A 12,058-nucleotide genomic window follows, 5' to 3' on the forward strand; every position below is an offset into this window, starting at 1 on the left:
TTGAGTTCCTCCAGCAGATTACTTCATGCCCACATTTGTAGTATTTTATTGTCTCAATTTTAATTGAGCTGTTGTGAATAGGGTGATATGTTTTTTCAACTATTTCAATGTCTTGTTCCCCCATTTATAATCCCGATTGATACAATATCAATAACATTCTGCTTTCCTTTTTATAATGATGAGTAGGAATTTTCAACCATAGTTTTAATGAATCACAAATGCTAAAAACATAAATTATATACAACCCAACACAAATTTATTCTATTTGACTGTGATTGTGTTTTCATAAATCAAAATCTGCACGCAACTCCGTAAGTAAACAACATTACTTAAATTGATGCAAATAAAATAAACAATTAACAGAAGTTAAGGTTACAGGTAAAATTATAGAAGTATACGAGTAAAGTTGCAAAATAAAATAAAAACATATTAAAGCCCATTTGTTCCCTGAATAGGGGATAGAACATGTTTGTAGTGTTAGTTGTAAATAAGTCCACATATAGCAGGAACATTGAAAATAAGCATAAATACATTTTCAAAATAATTAAGTATTGCATGAATATGCCATGCTGTGTTATTTTTCAAGATAGCATTATGGCAAGAAAATCTGCATGTGCTTAAACAGCTGTTCCAATGCAGTGTGCCACAAAGTTTTGAAATGTGGGTCCAAACACACAGCTTCCTTAATTGCTGAATTAATGAAGGTCAGAAAGGGCAATCAGTCCACACACTTGAAAGAAGGAAATGTGAAATTCACTTCATATTGTGAATGTTGATTCCTAAAAATGGTTTCTCTACTTTTGAGGCACCAAATGAGTATTAAATATATCCTGGAAGTTAACAGGTAGAAACAAGGAACTGCAGATGCTGGTTTATATAAAGGACACAAAGTGGTGGAGTAACTCAGCGGTCAGGCAGCATCTCTGGAGAGCATGGATAGGTACATTTGGGGTCAGGACCCTTCATGCCTTTTTAATCTTATGTCAATTCTACCTTTGGAAGTTAATAATTAAAAATACTACTTTAGATCAGTCTGAAGAAGGGTCCTGAACTAAAACTCCACCCATCTATGTTCTCCAGATATGTTGCCTGACCCGGTGAGTTACTCCAGCACTTTGTCTTCTGGAAGTTAATAACACCAGCTAGTATTTGTAATCACCAAAATACATAAACCTCAATGCAACTATTGATACTGAAGATATATCATTGATACTGAAGAATATAATTGATGAGTTAGTTTCTTCATTTAAAAAAAATCTTCTTACAGTGATATGGCTTCTACCCTTGGATGCCAACAATGAAAAGTACTATTCTAAATCACGATTACAAATACCATTTGTTAGAAAAGGCAATTATTAATATTTAGATTGTGTCCATTAGAAATTCCAGCTTTATTATGAAGAAATTAAAGCCAACAAAATGCCAGAGCAGAAGTATGGTATCATGTGTTAATCATAATTTCTCTGATTGGGTGGAGAATAATCAGAATATTTTTTACAAAGCTGATTCATATTCAATGACCCTTGGCATTGCCGATTTAATATCGGTCCTTTGATCGGAAATATTCTCGTCTCTCTCCTCAGGGCCAAAGGCTTCATTTGTACTGTTACTTGCATCCGTCTTAATTTCGATATCCTCACATTGGGTTAGCATTTCACCATCTGTCTCAAGAATACATTTGGATCCTTGTGCACTCTGGTTTCTCTCAGCTGCTTGTTGTAGGGAAAACAGTACAGCATCATGGATACTGCTGAAAGTGCAGCTTTGGCTTGTTGCTTTGAAATAACCCATTTGTTGTATAGTTTTTAAAACTCCACTTGAACAACCAGCAAGAATAAAGCTGATGCCAACACCTTGATATTTCTTAAATAGATTAATTAAAGCATTAGCCCCTTCATCGTCTACAAAGCTGACAGACCCACAATCCAAAATAACAGTGTGAATGACTGCAGTTTGTTTGGATATTTTACGCCTATACAGTACAGTATTATTCATTCGCCTCAGAGCATTTTCACCCAATGCAAGAAACTGTGAAGATTCCATTAACATATGATATTTATCCTCCTCACTGTATAATTTATTATCACTTCCTGAATTTTTACGAGGGTAACAATTTACTTTAACTTTCATCCTGGACAATAAATAATCAACATTCCCATAATATATAGAATGAAATATTTTTATAATTTTAATCCCAACTATTTCTTTGGCAGTTTTCTCCAAAGACATGTCTATATAGTTTTCGGTATTGGGAATATGACCTAAAATGGCAATAGAAGGCCTTTGAAGTCTGTGTAGAGTGAGCAAAATAGAGAAAATTATGCCCACACCTAAACCAATATCTATGTCTAAGATACATACAGCCAAAAACGTTATGATTGCAACCAAAAACTCATATTTTCTCTTCTTACATACAAAACAGTATTTCCAGAAGAACTTGAAGTACCATCCCAGATTCACAATTGCAATAGCACCGAGAACTGCTTTTGGCACCAACGGAAGTAAAGATTTTGCACAAAGCAGAGCTATTAGACTAAGGCCAGCTGCAATCAACCCTGCAGCTTGCGTTTGACCCCAGGTTTTTTCCTGTACCATAGATTGTTCCCAAACCCCAGATGCAGCAAAGGTACCCAGAAATGACAGCAACAGATCACAGACTCCTAAAACAATAGTCTCCTGGTGCGAACGATAACTTTGGTTGTGTTTTTTGGAGTTTTCACTCCCCATCGAAATGTTAACTGCAAATGTCACAAGTGCCATAGCAACAGCATCTGCAGCAACGCTAGCTATTAACGAGAAAGAAGGAAGAATGGGTTTTGGCAAAGTGAATGGATAATTATTTATGAGGCTGATATTGTATCTCTCCTCTAGTTCCAACCAGAATGACAAACACATGGAAACAGCTATTGCAATAAACTCTACAGGTATAAGATGCCTACTATATGTACAATTTATTACTTTAAAAGGTGCCAGAAATGCTAATGTTGTTAAACCCATAATTACTGAAAAAATGTTTATCTTATTAGTATTTACAATTATGTCTTTGGAAGAATAAAAGAGAGATAAAGGACCATGATGAACTGTCCCATCAATACCAAGCAATATCCTCAGGAAAATGATTAATAAGTGCAAGGCTAATCCAGCTCTGAAGCCAAGCATAACAGGCTTGGAGATGCAAGTTCTTAGGAAACTGACACAAAAAACTCCCATAAAAATTAAAATAATTCCAGAAACACAAGTGAGAGTAGCCACATGCAGTTCTCTTGAACATTTTGGAGAACAGTCACTGTCAGAGGCAGGTTCTTGAGCTTCAATATGGCTTGTGCTCTTGGCAATGAGAAGAGCAGTGACTGCAGACATCCCATAAGACAGATGTTGAGTTGTGCCAAGGAGGCAATATAAGATAGTGGTAACTAAACTTGTATAGACACCATTAACAGCTGGCTCTCCAGCACAAACAGCAAAAGCAAGGGACAGGGGAATCGTGAGTAGACCCACACTAATTCCAGACAGCAGGTCTCCGATAATCCATGTCTTTACTTTATACCTGGGAAACCATTTAAGGAAAGGAAAAGTTCGCCGGAATAATTTCTTCAAATTATATGTAACTGGTAAAGTTAGTTCAGATGCTTTTTTTTCATATTCATACAATTTTTCTGCATTGTGATTATCTATGCGGTGAAAATAAGGAATGTCACCAGTAAATGAAACTCTATATGGTGTCTTTGCAACAAAAGTATAGTTTCTGTCAGTTCTGACCAGAGGGATGTTTGAACCAGATGGGTCTGCATTTGTGTCACTGGACCAAAAGGACTCTGAACTTCCCAGCATCTTCTTTAGCTTTATGGTGATCACTGCCCTTCGTCACATTATGTTCATCTTTGTGTTCATTGAATATTTCTCACATACGTTTTCATTTTTTCAAATATCTAAAAATAAAATAAAACTACAATTAAATAAATCATACATCTACTTCATTTTAGACCAATTTAGAGTTTGAGTTTAGTTTATTGTCACGTGTTCCGGGGTAAAGTGAAAAGCCTTTGTTGCATGCTAAACAGTCAGTGGAAAGACAATACATGATTACAATCAAGCCATCCACAGTATACAGCTTATAGAAGGGAATAACGTGAATAATAATTAGTGCGAGATCAAGTGCAGTAAAGTACGATCAAAGATAGTCTAAATGTTTCAGCAAATGAATGCTAGTGTTCCTTAACTTCCCAAGATATTAGCCAAGAATTGACATCAACATTGAAATTGGGCAAAGGTATTGAACAATCCCCGCACTGATCCAGTCATCCCTCTGGCATTGCTTTTATGTAAATGCTCATCACCATCAGGTATCACTTCAACAGGTTATCCCTCACCAGGAGGTTATCCTTCACCAGGATCCCTCACCAGGAGGATATTATTGCTCATCGGGTGCTGTGTGCTGTACAAAAGGTCTGACAATTTGGAACAAGTAGTTAGGTCAGCATGTGGATAAAAAACAGAAATTCCTCAAAGATAAATTCCTAGTTAATGCCAGAGGGTATAGAAGTGGTCAGGAAAAGACACTATTATAGATAATATCCTCTTCGTGACTGAGATAAATAAGAGAAACTATGTGCATTATTTTCCACATAGTTAGACTGATACAATAATGAGTTTACAATTAAAAAAGCCAGGGACCTCAACAAAGTTCATTTATATCTAACACCAGAATAAGTAAAACTAAATAAATATAACAGATTTTGATTGCTCGTTTACCTTTTTACAACTCCAAACATTTACACATAACATTTACAACTTCAAACATTTTTAAAATTACAAAATAAATTCTAGCCAATAGTCCATTTCAGCAACAATTATGCCATTTCTCAAACCACAGGAAGTGGCGAGCATCATATGAAAATGTTGGTATTTGACTAATGGTGCATAATTCTTGATACAATATTTCTTCCAATTATTTTTAGGCTTGGTCTTTTTCCTTTTATTTGTGTTTTTAGCATTACAGAGAGGAGAGATAACAATCATTCGCACAGTGTGAAGCTAAGTCAGGCTGTGGTCTGTTGGAATTGGGCTGGTGACTGGTTGTCTGGTCTGCCTACAGTTTGGGGTGTTTGATGATCGAGAAAAGGGTGCGGAAGATATTTATTAGAATGGTTCCAGAAATGAGTGATGTCAGGTGCGAAGAAATTCCGGGGATTTTCTCCTTGAAATAAAAGTTGAGAGTAGCTTTAATCAAGCTATAAACGATCATGACTTTGTCATAAAGTAAATGGAATAAAGCTGATCTCCTTGGCGGATGGTTTGAGAACCCGAGGCACAGATTCAGTGTTAGGAGAAAAAGGCACAAAGGGATGTGAAGACACTAATTTTATGCAGAGACGGATTATGATCCAAAACTCACTGTATGAAAGAGTGGGAACAGAGACAATAAAGGAAATTAGATGAGCCCTTAGGGAAAATATTTTGCAGAGATTTGGGCAAAAAGAGGGGGACTGAATAGATTATTGTACAGTAAAAAAAAATGATGGGCTGAATGGCGTTCACTGTGCTGCAGCAATTCAAAGGTTCTAATTACAGCAGAAGCAGGATATTTTAAGGCTGTAAGGTGGGGAAATTCCACCAGAAGTTGGATCAGTTGATCAGAGGAGGCACTGAGGCAATTATGGGGCAGGGCAATTAGAAGTGAGGAAACATTTACAATTTAGTTCCGTGCTCATTAGGCAACATTGAAAAAGTCATAAAAATAAACCTCCCTCGATCTCTTCTGGCTGAAATCCTGCTCGCTGCAAGCATTTTATCAGCGGATTTGGCAGTGGATGGGTGGCTTCAGCTAAAACAGTGAGTGCATCCAAATGATGTCACCATCAGGCAATTTTAACAATGTAATCAGGTTTCTGTTTGTTTAAGGATGACATGTATCTAAAAGTAAAAGAATTATTTGAACGGCATCCAAAATAAATGGTTCAAAAGTTCCCCAAAGTTGAGGTTAAATCTCTTGCATTCACCATTCCCTAGCCAGCTGGCTTGGGTAAAATCGGTTAAAGAGATCAGCAAAACTACAAATTTCACTTTTAGTCCTGTGAATAAAAATATTGAATAATTTTACACTTACCGATTTCCTTGGGCTGTTGTTTTGGTTAATCAGCACAACAGTAGTGGTTGTTGAGAGATTTGAAGCGACCCTTTGAAGCACTGCTGTGAAGTCCAAATGTAGTCTCCCAAATAAGGACTAGCATGGTGACCACTCGCTAAAAATAGACATGCTATATGGTAACTCAATCTATTTGCATGATATTGGTCTTTACAGTTGGGAACCCATTAAAAGTACACTACCATATTTCTAGTAAGATTTTACCCATTGCCCAAGGAGATAAAATTAATATAATTTAGAATGTACAAAATTACACAATTTATCTGTTTATCATGTTTGTTTTTTAACAGTTTAATGTGTGATTATTTACTGCATTAAGCATTCTGCTTTATGAATCATTTAATTTCAAATGAACAACAACATTCTTTAACAAAACACCACATTGAAATTAAAGACTTCTTTTTATCAGTCTGAAGAAGGGTCTCAACCCGAATCGTCACCTAACAATATTCTCCACGGATGCTGCCCGACCTACTCAGTTACTCCAACATGTTGCATCTGTTTTTGCAAACAAGCATCGGCAGTTCCTTGTTTCTACTGTGTTTTTGTTCCTCACTGACATTTTTAACAGCCAATTTTAGATGAGCAATAGGTTAATTTCCTTATTTCTTGCACACTGGCAGCAACCTTGTGAGTATCCCCTAAATTGCCAATAACTCAGTACTACCAGTCATCAGACATAAGTACTGGACAACTTCTGCTCCGTTTCTAACTCCAGCTATAGCACATGTGAGGTGCTAATTGGAAGCTGCGGATTCTCCCAGCAGAAATATAGAAGCAAGAGTCACCCTGGCTGTACCGTCTCAGTGACTCCTCTTTGAAGTTAGTAACTAGATCTGTTTGTGCTTATGGCTCTTTACAGCTGGGAATCCCATCAATTATCCATTGCAAAGTTCCACCACAGCAAATTACATTGCTCACAGAGATAAACTGAATAATGTACTGGATCTAATAATTTACTTTAAAGTACATAATGGAACCTGGTTCTACTTGTTATTTTCCTCTTCTGTTCCATTGCACTTGACCAATCTAAATATTCTTTCTGTCCTCTCTGAGCTTTGCTGGTTTTCCCCCTATTTCATACATTCCCTCTTATCCAAGTTCTTGTTATCCTGTTGTTTCAACTCTATTCCCAATAAATTGCTGATCATCCAATCTTTCTTTCTGGCTGAGGGCAGTGATATTATTCATGGACATCAATCCTCAAGTCCTGCTTATTTAAATAAGACAAGGAGTCTTATTCAAATTTGACAACAATTCATTTGCTCAAAAGAAACAAAATTGACTCTTATCTGCAATAACACCACCTCTATCATTGTTCTGACGAAGGGTCTTTGACTTGGAACTCTGTTTCGCTATCCATATATTCTGCTTCACCCACTGTGGGATATCAGCATCTTCTTCAGACTGAACTCAACTCTCGTCGGTGAGAGTACTTGTGATTGTCTGAAAAAGGGTCTCGACCAGAAACACAACCCTCTCCCCAGAGCCCCCCTCCTCTCCCTCTCTACCCCCCCTCCTCTAGCCGCGCCTGCGCAGTTGGGGGTTATGCATGAGTGGATAGCGCGCGGGATGGGGTAAAATCCCGTTTCAAAAGCTGCCTACCCCCCACACTGGATCTCTATCAGTTTGCCTACCGCAAGAACAGGAGTAGAGGATGCCATCTCAACGGCACTTCACTCCGCCCTCTCCCACCTCGACAACAGAGACACTTACGTAAGAATGCTGTTCATCGATTACAGCTCAGCATTCAACACCATTATACCATCAAAACTGATCACCAAACTCGGTAACCTGGGCATCGACCCCTCCCTCTGCAACTGGATACTGGACTTTCTAACCAACAGACCCCAGTCTGTTAGGTTAGACAAGCACACCTCTTCAACCCTCACCCTGAACACCGGCGTTCCACAGGGCTGTGTGCTGAGCCCCCTCCTCTACTCCCTCTTCACCTATGACTGCACACCTGTACATGGTACTAACACCATCATCAAGTATGCAGATGATACAACGGTGATTGGCCTCATCAGCAACAACGATGAGTCGGCCTACAGGGAGGAGGTCCAGCACTTAGCAGCATGGTGCGCTGACAACAACCTGGCCCTTAACTCCAAGAAGACCAAGGAGCTCATTGTAGACTTCAGGAAGTCCAGGGGCGGCACGCACACCCCCATCCACATTAACGGGACGGAGGTGGAACGTGTTTCTAGCTTCAGGTTCCTGGGAGTCAACATCTCCGATGACCTCTCTTGGACCCACAATACCTCAACTCTGATCAAGAAGGCTCACCAGCGTCTCTTCTTCCTGAGGAGACTGAAGAAGGTCCATCTGTCTCCTCAGATCCTGGTGAACTTCTACCACTGCACCATCGAGAGCATCCTTACCAACTGCATCACAGTATGGTATGGCAACTGCTCTGTCTCCGACCGGAAGGCATTGCAGAGGGTGGTGAAAATTGCCCAACGCATCACCGGTTCCTCGCTCCCCTCCATTGAGTCTGTCCAAAGCAAGCGTTGTCTGCGGAGGGTGCTCAGCATCGCCAAGGACTGCTCTCACCCCAACCATGGACTGTTTACCCTCCTACCATCCAGGAGGCGCTACAGGTCTCTCCGTTGCCGAACCAGCAGGTCCAGGAACAGCTTCTTCCCGGCGGCTGTCACTCTACTCAACAACGTACCTCGGTGACTGCCAATCACCCCCCCACCCCCGGACACTTATTATTATTTATTCAAATCATTTGCTATGTCGCTCTTCCAGGGAGATGCTAAATGCATTTTGTTGTCTCTGTATTGTACACTGACAATGACAATTAAAATTGAATCTGAATCTGAATCTGAAAAGGAATAATATATTAATATATTATAATAATATTAATATATCAAGGGGGGGGTTAGTGTGTGTGTGGGGTGGTTGGCGTGTGTGTGTGTGTGATAGTGTGTGTGTGGTGGTTGGTGTGTGTGTATGTATGTGTGTGTGTGTGTGTGAGTGTGCAACGCCAAAGGCCACCCCCCCCTCTCCCGCAACCGCGCGTTGAGGGGACGGGACCCAACGGGTCCCCCTTTGTCTAGTCAGGTAATGATTAGTCAGAGTATAGGGGGGAGTTTGATTGTCTGATTGAATGGTGCCAGAACGCTAACCTTAGTCTCAACATCAGTAAGACCAAGGAGCTGATTATTGACTTCAGAAGGAGAAGAATCAAGGATCCTCAAAACCTGTCTTTATCGGCAGGTCAGTGGTGGAGAAAATCAACAACTTCAAGTTCCTGGGTGTGAATATCTCTGAGAATCTTTCCTGGACTCAGCACATTGATGCAAAACTATACAACCAAAGACCATCAATGCCTCTACTTCCTTAGAAGATTGAAGAGATTTGGAATGTAGACTCTTGAATCTCTCTTGAATTTCTAAAGATGTATAGTAGTGAACATATTAACTGGTTGTATCACGGCCTGGCTCGGCAACTCGATCGCCCAGGTACAAAGGAGATTATAAAAAGTAGTGAACACTGTCCAGTCCATCACAGGTACTGACCTCCCCACCATCAAAGGGATCGATAGGAGGCACTGCCTCAAATAGGCAGCCACCATCATCAAGGACTTTCTCCACCCTGGCCACACACTCATTTCACTTGCCATCAGCAAGCATTTATAGGAGTCTGAAAACTGTGACCTCCAGGTTCAGGAGCAGCTTTTTCCCAACAAACATCAAACTCTTGAACACTTCAAACACCAACTAAACAACAGTATGATCAATGATTTGGCTTGTTTGCACGAGGGACTTTGGCCTTTTGTTTTTTCCTAATATTGTATTTTTAAATTTATTGAACTTTATTTTGTTTATTGTGTTATCTATGAGTGTAGTGTTTACAGACCTGTTGAGCAGCTGCTAGTAAAAATGTCTATGTTCTGTTGTCGGTACTTATGACAATTAAACACTCTTGACTCCCACTTTTCAGCGATATAGTTAAGACTCTGTTTTTCTTCTTTCTTTGGTTGTTGTTCAGGCACTCGCTGAACAACAAACCGGTGATGCAAATTGTCAATTTTCTGGTAAGATTAACTTTCCATACAATAGATTAAATGGGTGACAAAATTAATTGACCTCTGCTGATGCCACTGTTCAAACATTCACTGACGTACATCGAGCTGACTCACCATCTTTTTATTTCCATGCAAAATGAAGTGAAAGTGCTTCACCTGTCATGGACCCATCTTCGCTTCTAACATATTCAGTGTTTTCCAGGTTGGATACAAGCATGGTTTTGGTATGCTAATCCACAGAGTCAAAGACTATTTTTATCTGCACTTCTTTGCTTGAATTTATAATTTATGAGCAGTTATCACAGACTTAATATTATTCATTCAATACAAAATTAGGATTTCAGGCAATATGATGAAATTATTTTTGTCCTAGGCTGGCAGGAAAAGCTGCAGTAATGCTGCAAATATGATTCATCAAAGTTCTGCACCATCCTTTACTGCTATGAATAATATTAATGATATGCTGAAGGTCTCTACTTCTTTACACGTCTATTTATAATTCAAGTTAAGTCAAGAGAGTTTATTGTCATGTGTCCCAGATAGGAAAATGAAATTCTTGCTTGCTGTAGCACAACATAATATTGTAGGCATAAATACAGACCAGATCAGTGTGTCCATATACCATAGAATAAATATATATATATATACACACATATATATATATATATATATATATATATATACACACACATATATATACATATATATATATATATATATATATATATACACACATAAATAAACAGATATAGTGCAATAGGCAGTTATAGTTCAGTTTGTTTGAAGTTGTGTTTAATAGTCTGATGGTTGTGGAGAAGAAGCTGTTCCTGAACCTGGATGTTGAAGATTTCAGGCACCTGTACCTTCTACCTGATGGCAGCGGAGAGATGAGTGTGTGGCCAGGATGGTGTGGGTCCTTGATGATGCTGGCAGCCTTTTTCAGGCAGCGACTGAGATAGATCCCCTCGATGGTAGGGAGGGCAGAACCAATGATGGACTGGGCAGTGTATACAACTTTTTGCAGCCTTTTCCACTCCTGGATGCTCGGGTTGCTGTACCAAGCCACGATGCAACTGGTCAGCATGCTCTCTACTGTCACCTGTAGAAGTTCGAGAGAGTCCTCCTTGACATACCAACTCTCCGTAATCTTATCAGGAAGTAGAGGCACTGATGTGCTTTCTTTATGATTGCATCAGTGTTCTGGGACCATGAGAATAGGTTGTACAGTCAAAAGAACTTCAAAACATTTTCTTTGAGAGACGATTAACTATTTTTTAATCCACCTGCCACCAACTCGTGTTCGGCACGGACTAGAGGGGTCGAGATGGCCTGTTTCCGTGCTGTAATTGTTATATGGTTAACTCATTCCTAACCTGATCCAGTTAATAATTTACCCAAGCTACACCTGCACGAATGCTTAAGTATGTTTCTCAAGATGTAGAGGTGAAATGTTGGGCAGTCAAAGAGAACAGTCATGGCAATGAGTTATTATTTTGCATTGGGAGGGTAAGGGGCCAAATATAGGCCAAATCACCTCAAAAGAATCATGCTTGTTATCCAGTCATTGACACTCTGACTTATGACTGTGATTTGGAACCAGTCAAACCTTTGGCCATATGGTTGGTAAACATTTTAAAAAAACAAATGAGAGAAATACAGTAATTTGTATTGATTTAATTTTAAATTATTTTAATGTTAGTTCATTAATTTTCATCTGAATATAATATTATAGGATAAACCATTTCTAGTTTATGGCAATCTCTATTAGAGAATCAACAGCCATGAATTTGTATAAAGTTACACTGACTATTAAAAGTGCAAGCTGGCAAGTGCAGACCCTACAATTCATCCCTGAATGTTTCCACCCATTACAT

General features: G+C 39.1%; 1 protein-coding gene across 1 annotated transcript; it reads right to left on the reverse strand.

Moving 5' to 3' along the window:
• Positions 1-189: 189 nt before the first annotated feature.
• On the reverse strand, positions 190-6,529 carry LOC116984644 (prestin-like). Its single transcript, XM_033038901.1, has 2 exons — positions 6,107-6,529; positions 190-3,929 (listed from the first exon to the last, which is right to left on the reverse strand). The coding sequence occupies exon 2, from the start codon at positions 3,829-3,831 to the stop codon at positions 1,495-1,497; it is 2,337 nt and encodes a 778-aa protein (XP_032894792.1). The 5' UTR covers positions 3,832-3,929; positions 6,107-6,529; the 3' UTR covers positions 190-1,494.
• Positions 6,530-12,058: the final 5,529 nt, after the last annotated feature.

This window comes from Amblyraja radiata, chromosome 20 (assembly GCF_010909765.2).
Source record: "Amblyraja radiata isolate CabotCenter1 chromosome 20, sAmbRad1.1.pri, whole genome shotgun sequence".
Lineage (NCBI taxonomy): Eukaryota > Metazoa > Chordata > Chondrichthyes > Rajiformes > Rajidae > Amblyraja > Amblyraja radiata.